The sequence below is a fragment of the Neodiprion virginianus genome, chromosome 4 (assembly GCF_021901495.1).
Source record: "Neodiprion virginianus isolate iyNeoVirg1 chromosome 4, iyNeoVirg1.1, whole genome shotgun sequence".
Classification (NCBI taxonomy): Eukaryota; Metazoa; Arthropoda; class Insecta; order Hymenoptera; family Diprionidae; genus Neodiprion; species Neodiprion virginianus.
In genome coordinates this window covers 33,260,007-33,285,433 of record NC_060880.1, presented here as the reverse complement: position 1 = coordinate 33,285,433, position 25,427 = coordinate 33,260,007, and the positions used below count along the sequence as shown (strand labels likewise).

The following is a 25,427-nucleotide window of genomic DNA, read 5'->3' as shown; positions in this document are numbered from 1 at the left end:
CGAGGTTCGGCATCCAGAAAATAAAAAACCGATAAATTGCTTCTTTATACGTCTATTACATCCAGTCAAATTCTGAAATTGTGTAATAAGACTCTCTCACTTTACGTCTACTGTTCGCGTGCCAAGTGCATAAGAGATCGATAGTTCGGTCAGAATAACAGAAAGCAAAGTTGGAAGCCAGTGCTTCGAGCTTTCAGCCGTACGGTGTAAACTGGATTCCACATTGTTGCGTGGTGAAAGAAAAAGAATAAAAATAAATAAGTAGGCCGTATCGCGGTCCCGCAAGTTGATACAAAAGCCATACTCCGGCATGTATATGTGCAGAAGCATTGTTTCGCGGTTTGACACCGTCGACATGCAAACTATGTACAACGATAAGCAAACGAAAACTCCTACTTACGATGCGTCATTGTTATACTCAAGTCGAGGAACGCGTTATACGGACAGTCAATGTGTGTAAATATACGTCCGATTACACGAGAGAATGCCCGAGAGTCTTGAAATCCGGAGCTTAGAAATCCGTTTACTCCAGGATATCTTTTGTTGACAGGAATATGTTGTTATAAGAAATAGTTTACATTGTACTCGGCGCGACCTTTCGGATTATCATATTTCGCGTGTCATTTTCACGGGTGATTGAACGCTGTTATCCTCGATCTCTGTATCGTACATGTTGTACAACAGAACTGCATAATATTGTTAAATTTCGCTGATAATAATCAACAGGCAGTCAGGTATAATACAAAGATCCATCAATCGTTCCGCGAATCTTGTTACATGCCTGCACACACAGGCCTGTACACACCTTCGCAGCACTTGCTGCAGGAGAGCGACGAGTGAAGTGAAATGCGAAAGGAAAAGAAGCAGGCTGAAATCGTGGGAGTGATAAATCGTCGTAGAGTTCAGCCCGGCGGGATCGCGACCCTCCGCGCAACAGCGCTACTTACACATACATACATATATATATACGTATATACGTATGCACGTACATACATATACACACGTACACCATCCCTTTGCGTAAAAAAATATAATAATCCGGTTCAATTTAAACGAAACGCAATAGGTACGTTTCACTTAGTACGAAGACAGTGATCGATTGACACAATTCGAGTACAGCTTGCTTCTATAACAAGGGAGCTTCTTCGGAAAAAAAACCGATTCCCGCGGATACAAGGCGTAATGTATATACGTACATACCTGTACACCTATACACATGGCATATACGTACGCCTGAGAACACTCCGTATTTTCATCCAATTTTCAGTATGGATATCCGATTTTAATTTTACGACCGCAAATGCACGCGTAGCTGTGTAACTCAGAGCTAGTGGAACAGCCGTACGGAATTTGAATAACACGTGGGATTCGTCAAGTCGCTAGATAAATCTCTCCAACGGCGCTTGTATTCGCGGCTGGTCCTAGTTTCTCTTATTTTTCTTTCTTCGCCCCTTTTTTTTTTCTTTCTTTCTCAACTCAACTCACCGATGAAGCTGTATTTTGTTTTTTTCTTTTTTTCTTTTTTCTTGTTTCTCCCGGAACGCGTTGCAGCATCAAAACGCCGAGGCGACGAATGACCGCGTCATTTGTATTATATCTACAATATACCTACTGTAAAAAGATATAATGTAATCTGGATTTACAACTCGACTCTAATCAGCTGCGTGTAGATACGAGTGTAGGTTATTTTTACAACCGTGTAAGAATTGCATTGCACATATTACACCTTTGTACAACTAGTCAGATAAGAATCCGTATACAGTGCATGAGCAAAACGATTCCAGCGTGTCGAAAGGTTAGAATACTTTGCACTGGTGAGTGCTACTGTACGTACCTATTTATAGGTATATAGTAACGGTGTATCGTACTCGGAGGTACGAATTAATTACTCGACGATAGCGTCGGACGACGCGTTTATACAAAAATTTCAGACCCTCGAGGAATTTGTTGAGACTGTCAAATAGCGTGGAATTAAAAAAAATATTTAACTCCGATTTTTACAATCGTAATCGGAACGCGGAAAGGATGACCTGCGATTCTTGAATAGCAGGTACGGTTTTATGACAGCGATTCAAAATGCTGAACAGTTTTTCAACCAATTAGATAATTATATATATATATATGAGTGGACCGGGACTAATTTATGCACCGACGATCTTCACGATTTCGCTAATCTCATTGATTCCCTGAGTGTCTTTAAGGGCTAATTTCACGCCAACGGGAACTCGGTTTCTATATTTATATATGTATATAAACATTTGAGATGTAAAATTTTACCCCAACGCTGTTCGAAATTGGATTAAACTGTCGCTCGTCTGTAGCATCCAAAATTCAATAAGTCACTAATTTATCTTGACCCTTCTCATAAGGCCTGACAAAGCAGGTCAACTGAAAAAAGAAGAGGTCAAGGCGGGGGGCTAAAGAGAAGAATCAAATCTACGATCAATTTCGCTCGAACACGCGGCAATATCAATTCCTTTGAATGTTTGAATTACGTTTAATATTACACTGTGATTTGGCTAGGAATCTCCTTCTATACTTGTTCAAATAATTTACATAATGACGTCAATCTCTGCCACAGAGAATTTGTAATGTCAACGTGTGTATGTTAATAACTGCACCTGGCTATCCAGCATCGTTATACACAAGGCATAGCCGGTAAATAATTACCGATCCGTTCGTGTCGTCAAAATTAATTGATCCGCGCTCAATTAATGCTACTCGCGTTATATATCTATTCGTATACCTATTCACGTATTTTATCCACGCGGTCACGTAGAAATTTACAATTGGAATTTCCACTTATACGCAGGTTTTGAAGATAATTATCATACGATAATGCAGTGTCATGGCGCGTATAATAATTACACGTTTTCACCGACGCTTAGAGAGATGAGAAAAAAAATGAAAGGAAACAAAAACTCCGCACACTTTTAATTTCACAATTTTACACGGAGCGAACGATTTCTCACATTATGTAGTGTTTATTTTCACTCGGTCCAAACAGCTTTGCACCCTCGCGCATACATCAAATGTAAATTTTGATATTTGCGAAAGAAGAAGAAACCTCGTTTTTATATATACGTTCTCCGACAAGTAATTAATCACACTTTCCGTCTGCACGAGGTGGAAACAACAGTAGGCAGCATTATTCGCTTTACATCGCGTCAGCTTAATTTTATTTTTAATCAACATGCGCCAGGGCGAAAATTTCATCGTTTCCAGGACACGATAAAATTGCAAACTTTGGAATTCTTCTTTACATTGTTATCTTCGCGCACCGTTTTTAGCGATCGTTGAACGTCTGTCGCAAATACGAATTCTCGCCATAACCACGGTTCAAAATATTATCCTACACCGCAGCAGTTCATCCGCACAAAAACAGATTCAAGTGGTATAATGTCTGGATGAAAATCGGTATCGCTTTATCATATCACTCACTCGTAGAAGATACTTGCATATTTGTCTTTTATCATCCACAGACATACCACCCGTACCAATCGAATCCCATGTGATCTGTGACCGATTCGCGTGTAAATTCGATTTAGGATGTTTAAATTATGACGTCGTGTCGCGCCACATCCAACCGGAGATCCGAATCGTATAAAAAATTTGTCGTGCAGACACAACGATCGGTTTGCCCCGTTTCGCGTATATTCGTTATACACACACAATATCCCCAAACTTGACACTTGACACTTGACTCGAATTGTGTAACCGCGGTTCGAAGCAGCTTCGATCCCGGCAACCCGAGCCGCTCTAATCGTGACGCCGGAGAGACGTAACTAAGCGTTATACTTGTACGCATAGGTTGAGAGGAGCGAGAAATCTAGTAAGGAAGTGGCCGCCCGGCGATGCTGTGTCGGCACTGCGTGCCGTTTCCCGTGTGTGTTCAACACAAACAAATCGATTGTCTTACGATTCCTACCGCCCGGTGCCAGGAGCGTAACGAACGCTCATTTCGCGGGCCCCGCGCAGCCCGGATATTCCACGCGGCTGCGCGCGCCCCCGTTTCGCAAACGGGAATCAAATCGCCCGCGCTCCGAAGAGCCACTGGACCACGAAGGTAACTTTCTAGTTTCGCGTACGCGCAACATCGAGGGGGAAGAAGGGGGGGGAGGGAACGGAAGACGAGGTCGTCACGTGGACGGACCTCTCTCCCTCTCTCTCTCTCTCTCTCGCTCTCTCGCTCCTTGCAAATGCGGAGTTATAACGAGCACCGATTGCCATCCGGGATAATTTGGCTTGATGTATATGTATCGAAATTTGATGAATGAATTTTAGCCGCTATTAACTTTTTGTCGGTTGTTTTTTTTTTACTTTTTTTTTCTCATCGAGATTGTCTTGTCGCGTTGTTCTACTGCAGGCAAAAATTATCAATCGCAATCGTTCAGAAGGCTCCCCTATAATATATATATATACATGTGCAGTGAGAGAAAAAAATTTGTTGAATCAAACGTGATCGGTTTCAGTAAACTAAATCCGGTGGTTACGGGTGGCGAAGTGAATATCAGGTAAATACAAAAGTTCAAAATGGTTTTCTTGGTTATAGAGGTCGTTAAACGGAACACCGAAAATTTTTTGATTTTGTACGTCTATAACCAAGCAAGCCATTTTGAACTCAACACTTCTGAGGTAAAGAAAATACTATTCATTAAATACAACAATATTGCGAGTTACAGGAACCGAATGAAATATAATTATCTATACAATGAATAACTAGTTGAACAAGTACAAGGATGTTGAGACGGCAGAACATTTAGTTCAATGACCTGTATTACATAGTTGATTAAACAATCAATTTGACGATCTGAATATCCTACTTTTTGATCCAACAAATGTTCGATCAATACAAGATCATATATATTCTGTTGGTTTCAAAAACTCTCATTGTCGTATGCTCGGGTCAAGTGAGGTATCGTTTTGTTAGAATTATTGTAATTTCGGTTGACGGTATGTCGTGCTAGAATCACTAAATGTTGGTTGACGGGACTGAATGGACTGTTGAAGGAAATTCTGAAAATGTAAGACGTAATTCATGGCTAAGACAGAAATTTTATTGCATATTTCTACCGAACGTGTATATTAGGGGTTTTCGGCGAAAGGTCCCGGCGCGAACGATGTTTCGACAGAATATCGGCAACCGAAGTTACATCTATTAGGTACTTACCGTGTGTAAGAAGTAAGTTAGGTTGCCTATCTGCCGGCGGAACGTCGTTCGTGTCGAAACCGTTCACCGAATACTCCCAGTAGATAAGTTGATACAACTCTACACCGCATCGCGTTGAAGAGAAGAATAACTTTTGGGCTCCGCCTCCGTAAATTATAGAAACAGTATCTCGCTCGAAAAGTTTCAGACAGCGGAAAGTCCTTAAGGGTGAACAGAATACGGTCGCAAAGTTTTTACGCGCGCTTAGCGAGGAGGAAAGAAATGAATTTGAACCGCACGCAAGAGTTGCTTGTCATTGGGAAATACATTGTATTCCTGTATATTTGAATATGCGGTTTTCTCTAACCGAAAGCTTATTTAAAGTAGCCTAGCCTGTTCGATTTTTACCGATAAGTGTTGCAATGCGTGCTTCCTCGTTGCATTCATTTGATATTTCATTCTTGTGCGTATCTACATACAACGGGGTTTAAGAATATTGTCCGCTACGGTATGTAAATAATGTTCAACCTTTGGTCTATGATACCATGACGACGAAAAAAGTGCAAAAATAATGCCGGAAATACGTCGGTTGAACATTGAATGAAACACATGGTTGGCTGCCCAAAAAAAGCCTCTACCGTATCGCAATGTAACATTGAAACGCGATGAAATTGACTGACTTTATTATTAGTTGAAACTCTGTCGAAACGATGGACGAAATTTTTCAACGATTTGTAACAAAACGAAAATATCAGCGTCGTTCCATGTTTCCGGGGCTCGGGTCAAAGAAGGTTTAATTCACCCCGGCATATGTGCTCAAAGAAGTCAACGACCCATTACCGTTCTCAGTTGAACTCATAAGGCAATGTTACTTTCATTTCACCTGCCACTCTCGAGTAACAGAGAAATCTCGCGTGGCTGTGATATTGACGCGTTATAATATCAGGAATCTGTGATACGTGTACAAGACGTCTGACAGCCGACAGCAGCTTACAATATCCAAGCCTAATTGCACTGATCCGAAGACCTGTTAAGGAGATACCGTGACCGCGCAAATAGGTACCGATCAATCGATACTTGTTCCGGGGATTAGACACGAGCTGATCCTGCTTTCCGCGATCCGATTCTCAAAGCGCACGAGGATATAATACCAACACTGGAATTGAATCGGATCAATTCTGAGCGTTGCGATGGATACACGTAGCATACGTATGTATTCGTATCTCACAGCGCAACGAAGTACGCGGAGCTGCGAATATCGATACTTGTAATTTACTCCTGATGAGATTCGGACGATCGAAGAATACGGTGGAAACGACAGGACTCGCAACAAAAGTACGAGAAACAAGGATAATATCTTCGATATCGATCACCTTGACGTACGTTGGAACTCATAACTTACCATATAAATCAGGCCCGTATGGAACAATCGGATCGATGATCCTTGAACCAATAGGACAATAAACGCCCGAAGCAGTTCACGCTTTATATTCGATGTGAGTATCGATTCACGGTGAGAATCGTCGGAACGTCACAGACGCTCATGCGTAAAGGCAGCTTCATTGACACGGACACCTTCCAATCAAAATAGTGTTAATCTCAGATCTGACATCGACAATCAGAGCAGCTGATATTACAACATAATTTCCAACAAACATTTGAGTTAATTCTCTCTTCGCAGCAAAGGATCTAACACTTGGAACTAGTTAAATTTGTTGGCGCCACGATGATGACACTATGTTTCCCTAGAAATAGAACTATGCTTGACCTTCCCTTCACATCATTATCGACGCGGGATCCATATTCCCTTTCTTTGTCCCTCGATCCTGTGTGACCTTGCGTCTTGTATTGACACCTATTATTGTTCAAATAATCTGCCGAACACCAGTTGAATAATGTCACCGCAAGAACCGGACAAATAATCGGCATCCCTCCTTCGATACTGGTAAACATTTATATTTTTTTTTAACAATTGATGTCGATGGGTTATGATGTGAAGGTTAACTATAATTTGTTATTATTTAGAAGATGACTGTCCTACCTTACATGGAAATTGTTCGTCTCTGACGGATAATACCTTGGATATGGAGTCCTGATTATGTTTTTCAAAAATTCTAAATTCTATTGCTGCTGCAGTTATAATTTCCTTTCTCACAGAAAATTTCACCTCAGTATGAGGCTTACCGCGTAAATTAATGTAAGTAATCTTTAGTTCGTGACAATTGTTGTAAATGAATATGTAGCCATAAATTAGCATGTTTGTTATCAATAAACTCTGTTCAATTTTTTTTGGAAAGGGCCTCTCTCAGGGCCCAAATGTAAAAATTTATTTTCGGCTTAATGACCTGTGACACCCAGAAATCTTACACCTTCTAATCAAACTATATCCCGTTCCATTGTTTGCTAGCGCATAGGTATACTATAATCGATTATCGATTTATTCCGGTTGTGTAAAACGTGTTCACCGTATGTAAAGGCGGATACCGTATGTAAAAATGTGGGAAAGTTCGAATCCAAGGCTACGCCCCTTGAATAATTTTTACACATACTAATTGGTCTGAGCTCACCTGGGTGAATGTTTCCCAATGGTACGTATTCGGCTTTAACGCCTGAGCATTAGAACTATGATACCTTTGGTAGATTGGCTCACGTGACTTGGAACTTACCTGAAAGCAGAAAGAAGAAATATACGTTCATTACATACGTTGGAGAAAAGACTAGAAAATGCAGTAATAATAGAACATATTTTGAAGTTATTGACCGTTGGAGGATTAATGATAGGTAATTTTCGTCGCGTGATGGTCAATTGAAGAGAAATTTTTTCCTGAGCAATGTTTTATTGCCACGTTTCGATCGGGCTGCAGCCCATCATCTTCTTTTATCCGCATAGATGTATCAGTAATAATGGAACATCATATTTCTGGTGAAAGTAGCTGCTAGATACTATTTTCGTCTAGGCGTTACCAGAGGGAAATTTTGTTCAACTATCTTCTTCCTGAGCAAATGCTAGACAATTGTTTTTCCTATCTTTGATAATGAAAATTATAACCTGCATCGTACTCAAGATCCTTTTGTTATATTACACGTCTCATCGCCAGTTTCCAACGAAGCGGAATTAGCCCAGTCAATTACAAGAATTACACGTTGTCAATGGTTGAAGTTGAGGTCTATATCTTTTCTCTTTCTTCAGTATTAATCAAACGCTTCACGAATTCCATAGCAATCAACACTGTAGAAAAACATACCTAAATGAGAAACCGACGAGAGCGATACTAAATATCAATCTAATTTTTGCTGTTATTTCGTGCAAATTAACAAAAAGCTAAGCGCAAAAGGAATAGTCTACCTATGAATACGACTGTGAAAATGATATTCCCATTTTCATTTACCTCGGTACCAGTGTTTAACCCTTTCAGTTACGTAAGCCACGATAGTGACACTCTGTTTTTCTCTCTTTTTTTTTTTGTATTTTTTTTTGGGTTACTGAAATGGTTAAAAACAAGAAGGTGAATCGCGAGCGCGACGATAAAATAAATGATGCATTCACTAATTACTTCCGATGTAACTTTCATGTTGGCTCGCAATCACGATGGTGACGAACGTCAGTCTTCTCGATCAGTCAGTCAGTCACACGTCATGAGAGACGGCGCAAGTTAGCACGTCTCGATTGATGTTTACACATTGTTCCTTCCTGCACCTCCGATGTAAATACATAGACAACGTGTGTATCCCGAGCCCACATTCTCGTTGGGGCTAGACCAGCCTTTGAATTCATGAATATCTTATTCAAATGTAAGACAGCGAAACCTGAGAGCGACGGAGGTTGCCTCAAAGACGCTAAGAGATTGGAAACATAAGGCGTCGCTCTAATCTTCGTATTGACTTATCTCTTACTTATGCCAGGTGCGCGGTCTACATTTCCCTCATAAGTTTAGAGGAATGTGGAACAGGAAGCTCTTAATCATTCGCCTCTAATTGTTCAGAAAAGATGCTTCTGTCGAAAGGACTTCTCATTTTTGTCACCCGAAGACCAGAATCTGATTGATTTTTATTTATGACAGCAGTTCTTCCATCGACTACCTACACATATGATATGTGCGTATAACGATCGTTAGTTTAATATGACATCTCGGAATTCATGACTTTGACATGGCAATAATTATACTTTGGACAGTTAGTTTCATAAGATTTTACGGATATATGCTACACTGCACAGATATTTTCATCTTCAAACCTCTTTTCAGGAGCGCACTTTCACTCAACGCTGTCATCCTACCTAAGCACTCAATTATAAAACTCGATATTCTTTTCATGTTTAGATAACGAGAAAAAAAAGAAACAGGCAATATTTGCGACACAATCTTTCAACTTTTGACTGTGTAACTTCCGAATAAAGATGTCGCGTTGGGGCAATCAAGCAAGGAGCGAGGGGGAATGGGAGGCAAAAAATTAATTATTTCAATCACGTTTTGATCTCTCTTTAATGAGCTTGCTTAGATTTCGCATCAAGAGGTTACACGTACGGGATTAACCACGCTTGTGACGGTAAGTCCGAGGCGGGCAGTTGTGTTTGAAATTTTAATTGGGCACGGGTGGACGATTAGAAAATAATGAAACGGGACGTCGTTCCTTCAGGCGGATTCCAGCAGTTTCGCATATTTCAAATCTGTCTGCTAAGCCAAACTGACTGTGTTATAATTCGAAATTTAATTACAAAGGCTGAACCGCTGGCGCCGGTAGAGCTTTTTTAGCTTGCGAACCTTTTTAGCTGGGTAAAACACGTACCATCGCAATTACGTTCCGGTACCAAGGTCTTGGGCGAAAAGTAGACGTTACTCTCCGTTTGTCTCGCGCTTGTCCGCGCGCGAGGATTTGAATGCTGCGTGTCCGGCCGTGACGTGCTGAGGAAGGATCGAGCTTTGTTTCGGAGTTTGGTTTCCATCTCCGAGTTTCGAAGCTCATGAAAAGCTTCGTTGCGTGCATCGGCTCGAGGTTTATCGACCGTATGTGCCAGCCTACTGGGAGCTTTTGCGTTCTGCCCCAGGGGAGCTTTTCGATATTCCTCGATAAGGTAGGTTCCTGAGGTACTAACCGCCAAGCACCTTTTATCCAACGGTTCTTACCGAGGATACGATCAATACTCAGCCATGCGCACTCGTCTACACCTGTACGAATTCACCCTCAGAATATTCGGGATGTCGCACTGGATGTTACGTGGATTTGGATAAGCTTCAGATACTTTATTATAAGGTAGAAAGAAAAAAATGTGTTTCGTCAGTTTCATTTCAAAATTTCTGCGCAGAGTTTGAAAACCGATATCAAGGTCTATAAATAAATTTAAATGTTCGTTAATCATCAACTTTCAAACATTTTTGTGCATTCTGCGAAAATCCGTACTGTCCCGTTTTGTCGAATACATCAATGTGAAGTTATCTGAAACAACATTAATTTGACCTAGGGATTTGTATTTATGATGAAAATACATAAGACGAACACTATGTTATAGACTTTACTTCGAACGAATCGCAAATCGCGATTTTCTTGTCCGCATCCGAATTGATCATTGACCTTGGGTTACCTAAGTCAAATTAAAAAAAAAAAAAAACATGCAATTAGTAAGTCGTATGAACCAGTTGCAAATGTTAAAAGGTGACGGAATACCAATTTTCAAATTAAATACTGAAAATATGACAGTCGACCACTTACCATCAATTGATGGTATTAAACCCAATGTCAGCAGACCCTAAATAAAGAAATAGTGTTATAGGGTGTGTAATGTTTCTATGTTTCAAACGGGAAGAGGTAGGAGAGTAAATTAGAAAAATAACAATTGAATAAATAATAATCTGTAGGCTTAATGAGATATAATTCCGTAATTTTCAAGCTTTGATGATCGTTCCAAAAAGCTACGACCTTGGCCGATCGCAAGTGGTTGATGGATGGCAGATTAAGGGCTCATTTATGGACCGCTTGCCTCGGGTTTCGGTTGCTTGGTGCTTTTCGTGTTCCGAGGTTGGATTACGAAATTACGGCAGCAAGCTCCATTCACTGATGTGATTTTACACGAAGTATAAGCTACTAGCTGTGCGAAGCTTTGCCGGTCGAAAATGTAACCATGGACTAATTACGTCTGCGTGCGCTATCCAAACTTGTTCGTTACTATTTCGATAAGATAACTTCGCTACACCAATTTGTGATTCCACTGTAGAGAATTCTTTATAAATAGACAGCTCGCGTTGATTTGCCACTGTCAGTAGTTGCAGTGTGACGGTGATTACGCTTACAGTGTTTCATTCGAAAGACGGTTTATGTCAAGTTGAAAAAGAATTCCTTACGTCAAATACCTAAACGGATCTCATAGAGCACAGTAACGAAAAATTAAATTAAAAAAGAACAATTTTATCGGCAAACCGTGAAAATGGTGAGTGATTTCGTTACACACAACTTAAGACAACTTGATGGATGACTGGTTTCCATTTTTCTTATACACTTTGGGTTTTACATCTTTATCCATTCAACTGATTGGAAGCTGAATTTCGACCTCATTTCGATAACTTGAGATTTACTTAGTTGTCGGCGATAACGTAAAACGGTATCTGACTTTTACATCGATTCGGTCATGTCGCTAACTTACGAGGTTGAAATTAGTAACATTAATGTATCGAAACGTTGAAACAAAAATGACTATTTTCCACTTTTAAAATACCTGAAGAAGTTGAATTCACAAGATCTGAGTACGTTGATGTTGTATTGACAGTTTACTAAATTTCAATCAATTCTAATGTTGCAAAATAACGACTTTTTCGAAAGATGCATCATTACAATAACGATACAAACTTCAGCCTGATGCGAACTCTTCACTTCGCAGAGTCATTTAAGAAAAACGTTACGATTATGTACTGATTTATCGATCGATGCATTCGTAGCAAAATATTTACAGCCTACGTACTGTAAGAAGGGTCAATAAAAATAGAATTAAATAAAGTAGGCAGGACAGAGCCGGCGTGTTGCGGTTTAAAATATTATTTTATTTCGAGCAGTATATAATAAATGTCTCGAATCGTCCATACAGCACGGGGTCTCGTGTTGAACTGTCGTCTTATTAATTATCACTCGATTCGTGCTCCGAAATGCGCGGTATGCGGTAAACACATTTCGATACCTATATGTTTTGTTCTGACCATTAGGCGAGCGTCGTAACGGCTATTCCGACGCTCACAGTACACACGGGATTTAAAACTACACGAATTTCCCAACGTTACATTCACTGTTTGAAAACTGGTAAAAAATGTTATAAAATTATTTCCAGACTGATTCGAGGTTCACAATTGAGAACAATATACTCAAGGGTAAGGTCGTTCCCGGATCTCCGTCTGAATACGCCAGTTTAGGAGAACTCGTCCTACATAAACTGGAAAAACATCCGGAATTCGTAGGACAGGTGAATATACGTAATACGCCATTTTTACATATCTTCCAACCGAACGTGTTGTAATTTTGCAATCTATGGCGGAAGTATCAATAACCGATCAGGGTTTGCCTTGAAGAAATTCGTTGTAGTCATAAATACACGAGTATTCGTTTTGACGCGTTGGAACACGAGCTTTCAGGTTGATGCTGTAACTGATGAAGCATGCACCTTCGAGAAGATGCGGGACAGAAGCGTGAGATGTGCTTTGTGGATGAAAGCAAACGGTTTGCTCCCAGGAGACGTTGTTATGATTTGCGATCACCATCATTTGGATGTTGCAATGCCGTGTTTAGCAGCCCTGTACCTTGGGGCCATCTTCAATCCCTTACACGTTGAGGTGACCGGAGGTAAGTTTCGTAACAGTCGAATGGTTGGCGATCCGCTGATAAGTCTCGTTAAAACAATAACAGCGGCAACCAAAGTGTGTATTACGTACTTTAATTCATATCTCAACGTAAAATTGGACGCGTTAAACATACAACTTCATGGCATAATAATTATGAGTACACTTGACGCAAAGTCAAGACTTATAAAGGCCGTACACGTACCCATGGAACGCGCGTGTTTAGTTGCGACGTAATACCGACAAACTTAACTTTCCGCCACATAGGGCTTTTCAAAAGTTTAACCCGAAAACACCACTTTGTGATACGATAGCTCACTGAAAACTTTTTTTCTTTTAGGTTAGGTTTATGGATTACGTATTGAAGTTTTAAAATGAATAGGAAAATACAAACTTTGGACCTAATTCAATTTCGGCAAATAGTAACATCGCCGACCAATATGGAAGATTTCGTCCTGGCTGTAACTTCTAGCGTCCCGTACTTGATAACGATCCGGTAAAAAATGGTGCATTTTTGCATTTGTAGGTATTTATGAGGCTTGAAAGTTGTTTGTTTTTTTTTTTTTTGGAGGGGGGGGGGGGGGAGGCTACGCCCTCGCGCTGCTCCCGAGATACCGAAAAGTGAGAAAGTCAGGATGGACGATATCGTCCATGTTGGCCGATGGAGGGTTAACGAGTGTTCAAAAAAGCAGTGGAATAAGAAAAACAGAATTCAGGCTGTAGATGAATAAAGTCTGCTACGCGTAACGAAAGCATGATTTCAACTAGCTCTTCAACGTTAAAAATGCTGAAATTATCCTTCTAGAGGACCTTTACCGTATGATGAAAATCACCACTCCGAAAATGGCATTCGTCAACGAAGAATTAGCTGGAATCTTTGCCGAGGCGATTGAGAAAATGACGGTAGACATAAAACTTGTTACGTTTGGTCGACGTACGGGTTTTTTACAGTTCGAAAAAATAATCACTGAACAAAAAATCGATGAAGTCCAGAACTACAGATGCACACCGATCAAAAGTTCTAATGAAACTGCAGTAATCGTGTGGACTTCTGGGTCCTCGGGTGTTCCGAAAGGTGTTGCATTGCCCCACTCAGCTATCCTGGGGCGTTTGAAGGGCCCTGAAGTTTACGGCGCTAATGCGCTAAATTTCACGAGTCTAGGATGGGTGAGTGAAGTACTCAGCATGCTCGAACCTATAGTCACAAATGAGACCAGGTTTTTAGCACCGACCTTCGAAGAGTACACAGCATGCGCACTCATCGAAAAACTTAGAGTAAGTTATGGAATGCATTCAATGTAATTGAAATAGCTTGACGTCACACGAGTGTAAAATGATACGTACATGTCTTGTTGCAGACAGTGAGCCTTTTCTTGAGCCCCTTCATGATCAATAGATTAATAAGGTCAGATGCCTTGGACAAGTACGACCTCTCCAGTCTTCGGCGCATCATTACCAGCGGATGCACTCTGTCGGTTGTGTCTCGAAAAGCCTTGAAGAAAAAGGTACCGCACACTTTGATCGTCGTTATGTACGGCATGTCCGAAACCGGTGGTGCTTTCTCAGTTCAGGATAATGAATCGAAACCTACATCAACTGGTGTTATTCTACCGAATCGCCAACTGAAAGTAGTTGATCCTGATACCGGCCGGGTACTGGGAGCCAATCAAATGGGTGAACTATGTTTGAAGACTTGCAGCATGATGAAATATTACTGGAAGAATCCGGAGGCTACAGTTAGTGTTCTTGACGAGGACGGTGAGTTGGCTTAAAAATTTTCGAGGGAATGTTTCGACATTCGTAAGGTTTGACTTCTGGCTTACATTCCAAAGACGTTGCCATTCGAGTTTTTTTCGTAGGATGGTTGCACTCGGGGGATCTTGGCTATTATGACGAGGATGGGGAGATTTTCGTCGTAGATAGATTGAAAGATTTGATCAGCTGCCCGGAATATAACGTATGTCCAGCTGATATCGAAAATGTGCTTCTATCTCATCCTGGAGTCAAGGAGGTAGTAGTTGTAGCCATGCCGCATCCTGTAGATATCGAGCAGCCTATTGCTTTTGTGGTTAGAACCGATGCATCAATAGTCGACAAACAGGTACCTTATACTTATTTTTCGTACGTTGGTGATGTTGGTGTATATTCTCCATTAAAGCCAATTACTCCCCGGTCTGCTATCCAACACAGTGATTCATCGATATAGTATCGCATTTTATATACACTCTAAAGTTGTCACCGACAATAAGATTAGATTGTAACTTAATTGCCGGAGAGTGAGGATCTAGATGTGGATGTGAGCACACCGATAAATGAACACTCCAGCGAACACGGAACTATTAGAAATTGTTAAAACTCCTCGATTCGATTTTCAGGTTACAGAGCAAGAGTTGATTGACTTTGTCGCTGCAAAATTGCCTGATGGTAAACGGCTTCGTGGTGGTGTTAGATTTTTGGAGCACTTACCGAAAACCTCAACCGACAAAGTTCGTCGCAGCGAACTACGGGAATTAGCAAGACGTATTGCGCTGACATAAAAACATCGATTGCAATGTTTGTAATGTGTAAAGAATCAGACGTTGGTTGTAACTGTAGTATAAGCTCGTTTCGTTCATCAAAGGCCGCTAATAAAATATACGAGTCGAAAGAGTTCTGACTGTACAAGCTGTGTAAACATATTTCCCTTTATGTTTCAACGCTTTGAGAAGTTTCATTTTATCGTAATTTTCCACAAATATTCCTTGAAAGAGCGTCTTACCTTTTCAGGGTCAACAAAAAATTGTTTGTCAAGGTTCAAGTGAACTTATAATTAGCTCAAACTTCAAGACCAAGGAAAAAATAGTTTGACAAGGCTCTGTATTTCATCAAGTACGATTATAGTGATAAAACTCACATCCCCGCGCTGAGGTTTACGCTCGAGTTAACAGAAGGAGCATCTCGAAATGATTTCTGACCTGCGACGAAAGCGTTCAAATAAATACAACGCAGAGTGGAACAGAGGGAGCCGAAGTTCAGTTCTTCTAATACCGTGAAAGACGGTACATAATACGTAAAAGGGAGAACGAGAGGGTGGAAGATGGAAGCGAAATCGGAGGGGAAGGTCGGGAGAGGGGGTGGGGTAAAAGGGTATGATAAGAACCCTCTAGGTGGGACCGCCACCCCTCGAAACAATAGGCCAGAGGTTTGGCTGAACGAAGAGCGTTCCAGGGAGCCGGGGTGCCAGGGTAGTGACGTCAGCGCCCGGGGGATGAGCCGGGGGAGGGAGGTAAGCGACGTGACGTCACTGGCCCAGGCCACAGCAGCCTCCGCAGCATCGATCAGGGCAAGTCTAGGGAAGAGGGAATATCGCTAATAGCTTCGCCCCTCCTCCGCGTTGCCCGCTCCACGCAGGAGGGTACGTCGGTATGTGTGTAATGTATTATAAATAATCGATGAACAAATTCAAGTTTCCATACCACGTGGAGGCTTCCGGGTGCGAGAGACAATTCCGTCAGTTCAACGATAATCGGTGATTCTGATATGACCAAAGACAACGCATTGAAGGTATCCGTTTTATGCTAGTTGTACGTGTTGAACGGGAAGAACGTGAATTTTTATTGCTGCGATCCGATTGTTGCGACAAGCCTTTGGGTCCGACTCACCGTGAATGGTGGTCAATACTCAATGAATGTGAGAAGACTCGGCCGTCGGTGATCTCGAGTAAAGAAAGTAGTCGATAAGCTATAAGAATATGGGGAACCGAAAGGAAGAGGAGAGTGACATAAAGATGAAGAAGAAGAAGCGTTGAAGAATTTCCTGCTTCGTGGAAAAAACGTAACTTTGTCGACGGAAATCAGCCACCTATCCTTCGCGGTTGAATGTTTAAACGGAGAATACAGTACGCGTAGTATAATACGTACCAATGTATACATTCGACGAGCTGTATTGATCCTCACTTTTCCGCAAGGTTGTATAATACAGCGACTGGAGAAAAATGTGCAAACCAGAAAATGGAGAAGAAGAAGAAGAAAAGTATAATTCTGCCAAGAAATCGGGGAACGAGATTCTACCTTGTCAACTATCTTTGCTAGTCGAGATTCGGTCGTAAAGTGGCGAAGGTTTTTAGGCCCGATGCCAAGTATCGCAGACACCGTGAAGCGTGAGCGTATATCATAAGGGTCAACTGCCGTAGGAAATGCTAGAGGAGACCTAGACAAAGGATGTAGCCTAGTTCCTACGCTGTACGGATCTTCAGGCCTGGAAAGTCAAGAACTCGCGAATGGCCATCGTCGAGCGAAGGAGCGACGCAGCATTTCGGACAGACGTTTGGTCAATTGGCCGTTGCGAGTTGGTCAGGCTTGGGTCGAACAAGTTGAAGCGGACCTAGAAGAGTCGGCTGAGGATTCGGAAATAGAAACCGTCAGTTCACCTTTTATTCCCTCTTCATTTCGTTCCTTCTCTCTTCAATTGGACCGGTTTCCGCAGCGAAGTTTTAATTTTCAGGAACGCGATCGAGTTATCCGAATAATCTGACGGTCAAAATGTGTGCGTGAATTCGAAACCATATTTTCAGGGTCTTATCGTTGAAAGATGACTCGGGATCTGTAACGTATTGTGAAGATACGTGCCAGCCGAGATCGCGGTTGAAGTGAAAGGAACGAGGGAGGCGGTGATTTTTTGTTTTGCAACACCGTGGTCTTAAATCGATCACGAATTGATTACAGAAACTGCCCGAGGACTGTATTTGTTTAGCGTTATTGGTAATGTGAATCTAGATCCTCGTAAGTAATTTTAAATCCTTGGTGTGACGTAATCGTTGGTACCGTAATTGGTACTACATAAATCGTTCTAGATACTTTTAGTCGCTATATCATGATGCGGTTTACTTGTTCCCGTTCAAAAGAAGATCCAAGGCGGATAAAATTATTGCTAGTGCGAATTTGTTCACCCCATTGAATCGGGAATCACTGCGCGAACAATAGAAATGAAAACCTATCGCCATGTTCGTAACACTTTTCTACTTTTCGTTCGTCTACGCGATTGAATCAGGAATCATTGCGTGAACAACAGAAGTAAGGACCTATCGCTAAGATCGTAACACTTTTCAGATTTTCCCCGTCGACTTTATTCGTACTCCGCATCTGACAAAATAAAATAAAACTCGAACACTGCGCGTATTCCGACTAATCACGCGAAGAAGGATTTATGGATGTAAATTGGGATTTCGAATATGGGATTCGGAATATAATAAAATAAATCGTTCAATTTGAATCCTCCATTTTTTCATTAAAATTTCTATGGGACCACAAAAAGCAGACGCGATAATCTTTCAATTTGGTTTTAATCGACCGTCGTCGACAAGCGGAGAAAATAAAAGTCAGAACAAAAGTGAAACGACACTGAGGTGGGGGGGCAGCGAGCGAATAAATTGTATATCGATTACGCGAATTACTGTGCAGTGCTTTACAGGTTCGTTGATAGGCGTTCGGTTTTTGCACGTGTATGTAAATCTGCCTAGCCGACACGTGTGCAAAGTGTTCGAGTAACTACAAACCAAATTGAACGGGTCGATGTGACCTAATTAAGTTTTGCGAAGCTCGTGACGTTCGTAAGCGACTCTGACGTCGCGTGCCTGGATAAGATTTGTCCCTTCACCGCTTCTATGTTTTATACGCGAGTACTTAGAATTATTCCTTGATTCTCCTCCCTTCACTGGATTGTAACTTCGTAGCTTGCCGAAAATTTGTTACGAGCGTTTTGAATAATTACGTAGCAGCGTTCCGTCGTATAGCATTGTTTTGGATCCGCAGCGGAAATATTAGCTTGATGAAAATTTGAAATTTGAAATGTAATTCTCGACTGTTGGAAATCAGATGAATTTACTGTAGTGAAGAAATGAGAAGGAACAAGGATCTTGGGAGTACATGTTTAACAGTCCCTCGAGACGACTCGTGACACAAATTGGACACATTATCGCGCACTTTATTGCGAAATATATCGCTTTAGATTTGGCACAGATTGCGAAAGTCACGCGATGCTTAAATTCGTTTCACTTAATCGTTGGATTAGATTTTTTTTATGGAAGATTCATGCGTACGTTACACTATAAACCGTGAGTATTAACAACGTTTTTTTTTCGAATACAAGAAGACCTCTTCACCTATAATTCATACAATTTTGCCGAAATACAGTGTACAACAATTTTCATACTATATTTTGGCATCAATCATAAGTGGTTATTCGGCTAGGTATCGCGTGCTAGGGAACAGGCACAGCATTCGATTCAATTAACAATTCGATCCCTAATAAATATATTACCTTTGACAGGCGAGTGATACGAAGAAATCGCTTCCGAAATAATTTCCTGAGGGTGAAATATCCCCGATTTAATAATGACCCACCGTCACGTCCACCATATCCAATATCGTAATAGAAAAATAGCTCGTCGCGGTCACGACGATTCGTCTATGTATTCGCTTGAGTGTGGGGAACGCGATTAGGTTGTAGAATGTACATTTTTCACAACAGTTCCGAATTGTTTTTTTTTTTTTGTGTGTTTCTACCTCTTTACATTATATTCTTCAGTCATAATTGATATCCGTACAGAACACCGTTCTAGAGTCGAAAACAGAATTTTAGCTGACCTAACACGGCGTATCCCCCTCAAAATCTGATTCACATGTGAATTATACCGTGTTCTGAATGTGGAACAACGTTTAATCAAAGGCATGCAATACAATTATATTCCATTTTACCCCTCAACGTTATTCCACGTAAACGATAAATTGGCAAAATAGGTTAATTTTCACATTCACTGGGACGGGGTTACGGTCGCAAATGGAATTTGTCGAGCAGAGACCAGATTACGTCTCATCGACGATACAAATCTTGTCGAGTAAATTTAGAGTGAAATTGCGTCTACGTACCTAACATTCGAAATTTATAGCGAATATACTGTTGCGTAAGAATTAGATCGTTTATATACATTGGCGAGTTTGAACGCTTGAGATATTTGCGAACGTATGAATTCACAGGCTTTCCATCACTGGCAGAAAAGTATTTCAGGGGGTGAGATCGCATTAGAAAAATATAACTGCGACTAATGCCGTTATATTGTCTTGTATATTCAATGACAGGAATTCAACGAGAAGAACGAGGCGGTAAATATTGCCTAATCGTAATAACTTTATACAATTTTACAAACAGCAGGGTTTTATTGTACTTTTTCGATTAGTCTAAATTCGACACCAATGCTCACTACGCTTTCGAAATTCTGCCTATGTACGTGACGCAAATTCATTCGATAAGAACACGAAAGTTTCAGGCGCAGTTTGCCGGTTTTCACACGTAAGAAATAGACGACTTTGTTGTTCGCAGAGGCATCGCGGCGCTGGTGGGAAAAGAAGATAAAGAAATACTTGAACAAAGACGACGATCTTTGTGACATAACATATAAGATACGTGATTGGAACTGACCAGTTCGAAGGATGTACACGCGGTCCGCAAGGACAGCATCCACTGCTGGACCGCTTCCTCCTGCGGGCGCACCAATCCTGGCCCATTCCGGCTCCCGATTACGGCCTCACAAAATTTTCATTGCTTCTCATCATTCAATCTTTTTCCTCTCTCTTGAGTACATTTTTGCCTTTCGGGCACCGAAGTTTATACCTTTTTATTCTAAAAGGGCAATTTTTGCTGTCGCAAATTTTCAATATACCGCAAACACACGAATTTCTCGGAATGCCGACGGCACGACGCCTAGTTCCATCCTTCGGTGCCGTCACTCTTGATCTGGCGGTACGAATACAGTTGATTCTGAGATTTCTATTTCATTCGAGAAAAATACCGTGGAGGTTGATCGTGGAAGACGTTTGAATTCAGAGGGGCAGAAATATGCCAATTTTCGTTGCGGGAGTCTCGATCCTGCGACCGATGCATCGAGAATTATGCGTACAACACAATATGTGCGAGAAATCGAAGGTTAAAGCATACAATGAATTATACGATTCGCTTTTTGCTGTGGTCAGTCTGTCGTTAATAATTCTTAATAGTTGTTTCTAGTTTTTCGATGATTTCTTTATTGTCGTTGCGGCGTTGAATTCTGCTTCGTACTAATTGATCTACGAGGAATTCAATATCACGTTTCACGTTGCATTTTTATTATTTATTGATTTTTTTGATTTTTTCCAATCCTCAACTTGTATGTATCCCGATAATTTACCAGCGTTTAAGTTGTCTCTACAAATGTTGTGTAATTTTAGTATATTATGTTATCACTTGTGTATTAGGCTGTGAGCTTAAACGGACTTCTTCAATTTCAAAATTATTGCATACCGGGTTTTAGAGATGATTTTTTTCGAGTTTCAAGTAGGATATTAAAGACTCTGCCAAGTGATTATTCCGCTTACGTGATTATCGCTTTATGTGCGGAATCACTCGGGAGTTTAAAGCGTCACGCAGCTTGCGCCGATCCTATAATAATTTATTGTACTATTAATTAATGAAAATTGCGTTTAATTACATTTATTTCACGAAAATTAATTGGCTGTACAATGTTTAGGCTTCCGTGTTCTTCAGACAGTTATTAAACTTGCAACAATTTTTTTTACCAATAAAACGCAATTATAACATCATCCCTGAGATGATTTATCGTTATTTTTATAACTATTATTATTACTCACGTTATTTAAAGTTATTTGAAGTAAAATTAGATAGAAGATGTAACAGCAAGCACAGAGAGTTCCGTTGCCGTTGAATTGTGGACAACGGTATTGCGAAACATGCCGGAAAGACAAGATCACTTGTTATAATATATGTCACAATACGTGAAGATAAGAAGATGAGAATTTTCAACCCGTAGTAAACGGCGTAATCGTTTATTGATTATTGTCTCATACTTCGGTCACATTGCACAGATCGTCACTGGAATGATCACTTGATTAAACATCGACGCCGGAATTTCACCGATCTAAGAGACGATTGCGGATTATTTATGTCGTAAAGCAAGAACGATATATTTGTCCGTCAGAGAAGAGTTTGAGAGACGAAAGCGAGGCGGATTCGGTTAGTATTTAGATCGTTTAAGAGTTCGAGTTGAAGTCAAGGGTAGGTCAGAGTTAGAGAGAATTCTAGCCGGGCGTCGTAACGCGCACCGTCCATGGCTGTATCGACGCGAGCGCTGCGACGCGACGCCCAAGCCGACGTCGACGTCGACGTCGACGTGGAGCTAGCTATAGCTAACCGAGCGTACCTTCACCGCCTAGAGTTCAAGACCCCTAAAATCCCGGTGCTAGCCGTGTAACAATTCTAAAAACTGGCAATTTAAATCGGGGACAATTTTTCTGTGCGACAATATCAACAATTCCGTCGAAGTCAACCGGTGTTAATATCAATCTAAACGTGCTTTTTGCCGACAGCAGATCGGTTAATTCGTAATTATTCAGTTCCTCGATAGCAGAGTTCGATCTGTATATTTAATTTGATAAACTCTCGGTTTTGTTGGGCGCAGATATCGTTCACCCTGAATTAGGTGTATAATCAACGAGTCTGACAATGAATTCAATTGAATCGAATCAAATTTCAAACGGATAAATTATATTCAGAATTTCAGTCAACAGATCAGTCAACTTATCGATATATTCTGCCCCCGGCATTATGCTTACACCAATTCCGGATGAGTTTCAATATTTGAAACTATGTTTATTTTAGCCTCAAGTATAAATGGAGAAAAAAATATTGCGTTGAATAACCTATCATCAAAGTAATTAGAATATATACGTATGTATATGTATAAAGTTTGCCAATTTTATCCTGAGCAATTGTTAGCTAGAATATAATTGTTGCCGCACAAAAGATGCGTGAGAGACGAATAAATGGAAAAATATATCTAGCAAACTACATACGTTAATCGAACAGGTTTTTTCTTGGAATAACATTTTTCATCGTGACTAAGCCTGATCGTGAGATGAATAAGCTTCGCGAATCTTTTCACTTGAATGGCTATTCTTAAAATAGCTATAATAATAAACTGTACCGTGAAAGACTTATTTGACAAAAAAAATCCTTTTGTGCTATCTCGGCACTTGCATAAAATATCTCCTTCTCAGGATCTCCGTAACTCATCAGTTGATAACATGCTTTTCTTTGCGTATACAACGGTTAGCTATCCTATTATACCAATCTGAAATTGTTACAGAAAAGAATCGATTGTACGGAATCTCAATTGACTGAAATAGCGTAAGAACGACTAAAAGTATCGGTTGTCATAGTTCGATAAATTTCTGAAAGCATCGCGTTTCGTCTCTTTTTCGTTATCTTTCTGATGCTCTCGTCGTCAAAGAGCCTGTCCTCCATCTTCTTCTGTATCCAGTCAATACTGCCCACTAACCTCATCGGAACACTTCAAGGGAGCTTTCAGCCAGAAAGCTCCAAGTATTTTACGAACTGCTGAACTCCTTCGCCTCGATTCTTTAGACCCTCGGCAAGTAAAGGCTCAACGACACCACCGCACGACGAGGGATTCCCAAACTAAAAACGAGACTATTCCAAAAATTCCGGATTGTCCTTCATCGGAGGGAGGATTTCTTTTCGTCTGACCTAAAACGTAGAGATTCGATATGAGAAGAAGAAAAATTACGCAGACATTTTTTTCTCATATGTTGAATTACGAGTTGTGTACAGAGATGACGAAAAGTAGGAGAGCTGTCTATTTTTGGCGAATACCGCAATTTATTCTATAAATATTCCGCATTTTAGGGAGTTGGCTCTTTGTCGATTCGATTCAACCGTTTTCGCTATGCGTTATTTTGATTTTCGATTTCGTTAATATTTTTGAGAGCATCAGCCCAACGGAAGGCCTATTTTTAACCGACAGAAGTTCGCCGAGATCCCACTAACGGGTGAGTAACCGACGTATAAACGCTCATGTGACCGAGTACCTGGCGCGTCGACGTCTTTTCGCGTGATACGAATGACCACATGACGATTATTATCGGCCAGTGTGTCGTCACATGCCCGGTTACGCGATGCGTGTCACATGCGGCTGTCGCGATTCGCTGAACTTTTGTTGTTTCATTTCCTGCAGGCAAAGTTGTCGTCATTTCGTTCGACGTCCCTCGTTACATGGGTAGGATGTTCAACTCGGATATCGTACACTGCGAATTGAGCCACGACTCGTGAATGGAGAATTTAAAAACCCTAATTCAATTTTCGCGCTTTCTCGAGAAGTGGGGGTGAGCGCCACGTGGTGCATTAATATTTAAGTACCTGCCGAGCAAAGTGGGCGATCGAAACTTTCCCCCTTAATTTGAATTTGAGCCTGCGCATTATTTGCCACTCGAGGGAAGCGAGAAGATCCCTGAATACGAAATCTCATCACGCTTCTCGCCTTCCTTCAGTGAAATCTAAAACTTAAGGCACAAGACTTCAATCATCGCACCCTTCCAACATCCAGGGAAAATTAGTTTCATGATAAAAAGCAAATAGATGAAGCGCGTGGTTCTTCGCGAAATATCGTCAGCAGCCACCGAATTTTTCCCAAACATTTACGGCTCCCTTTTCGGAAGCACATCGCAAGCTCTTTTCGTCGAAATTCCACTTATTATTTCTCGGCAAATCCAATCCGCTCCATCGATTCCCACAGTCGTTCCAACGATCATCTCGATGATAAGGCCGCGCTTCCATATCCGCGGCATTTCGCAAGGCCACCACCTACCGCTGGTTATTATCAGGAGGATAGGCCATACCTGTGTGCTTTGCGAGCAATCCTACCTCCACAGTCGGTAACTTACCGACTGCAGGCTTCCGTTCATTCGGTTCCACCCACAATCTCGTATCTGCAAAGGATGCATGAAAAAGCGTTCGAGAGTGCTTTTCCGATTGAAAATTTATACCGAAGGATAATCACTTTCGAATCCGTTAAGAACTTCCAAATGTCGAGCTCCAATTACGTTTCCAGTTTTCTGTTGGTTAAAAAAAAAAAAATAAAACACCACGCTGTGTCCATAGTTCCATACAAGGATTACAATGAGCACATATACTGATAGGGTTTGCAATTTTTTTGAATTCACTAGAGTGTATCAGAAAAATACGTCTATGCGTCTTGCTTCTCTCTTTTTAACAAGAATTTGAGCATCGATGAGAAAATGATTTCCCCGTTTTCAATTTTCGGATTTGGCGTAATATTTTTCCGCACGTTATTGCGGTCGGTTGAGAAAACTAAACGAATAGTTTTCGTTGATGCCGTTGTTTCATCCGTGCAGAGAATTTAACCCTTCGCAGGATTAGGCGAACGTTGTCTTAGTAAACATACAATACCCGTCAGAAATTAATTAAGCAGCGAAGCTTAATCATAGCCGTTGCCGTAGAGGTGGAGGGCCCTGGATCTCATCCGGCAATGCAGACCGCACGTATCCGTAATTAGCGTAAAGCTTGGATATTCCACGAAGGACAGGTATTTTCAATTATTCAAAAATGTTGTTTGCGAT

The 25,427-nt window shown here is 41.0% G+C and overlaps 2 protein-coding genes across 13 annotated transcripts in view; one reads left to right on the top strand and one right to left on the bottom strand.

Annotated features, from left to right (window-relative positions):
* LOC124303627 (cAMP-specific 3',5'-cyclic phosphodiesterase) overlaps positions 1–25,427 on the bottom strand; it is a 276,613-nt gene that overhangs the window by 86,919 nt on the left and 164,267 nt on the right. The window contains exon 1 of one of the 12 annotated variants that reach the window (XM_046761083.1): positions 20,419–20,901. The exons of 9 other annotated variants lie outside the window; for them this stretch is intronic. In XM_046761083.1, the coding sequence (XP_046617039.1) occupies positions 20,419–20,504 (86 nt within the window). In that variant the 5' untranslated portion in view covers positions 20,505–20,901. Of the gene's footprint in view, positions 1–2,670; positions 3,805–20,418; positions 20,902–25,427 lie in introns of those variants that run through there. 2 more of the 12 variants (XM_046761075.1, XM_046761076.1) reach the window with 2 other exon arrangements.
* Positions 10,354–15,598, top strand: LOC124303629 (4-coumarate--CoA ligase 1-like). Its single transcript, XM_046761088.1, has 7 exons — positions 10,354–10,492; positions 12,459–12,590; positions 12,760–12,967; positions 13,769–14,238; positions 14,322–14,721; positions 14,823–15,064; positions 15,339–15,598. The coding sequence occupies exons 3-7, from the start codon at positions 12,799–12,801 to the stop codon at positions 15,498–15,500; spliced, it is 1,443 nt and encodes a 480-aa protein (XP_046617044.1). The 5' UTR covers positions 10,354–10,492; positions 12,459–12,590; positions 12,760–12,798; the 3' UTR covers positions 15,501–15,598.

What these genes read in the sequence shown, in the direction of transcription:
- LOC124303629 (XM_046761088.1), top strand. Translation starts at nt 12,799, where the DNA reads ATGCGGGACAGAAGCGTGAGATGTGCTTTGTGGATGAAAGCAAACGGT. An exon ending in ACACGTTGAGGTGACCGGAG is followed by an intron (nt 12,968 to 13,768) that starts GTAAGTTTCGTA and finishes TTATCCTTCTAG; the next exon opens with AGGACCTTTACCGTATGATG. An exon ending in CATCAATAGTCGACAAACAG is followed by an intron (nt 15,065 to 15,338) that starts GTACCTTATACT and finishes TTCGATTTTCAG; the next exon opens with GTTACAGAGCAAGAGTTGAT.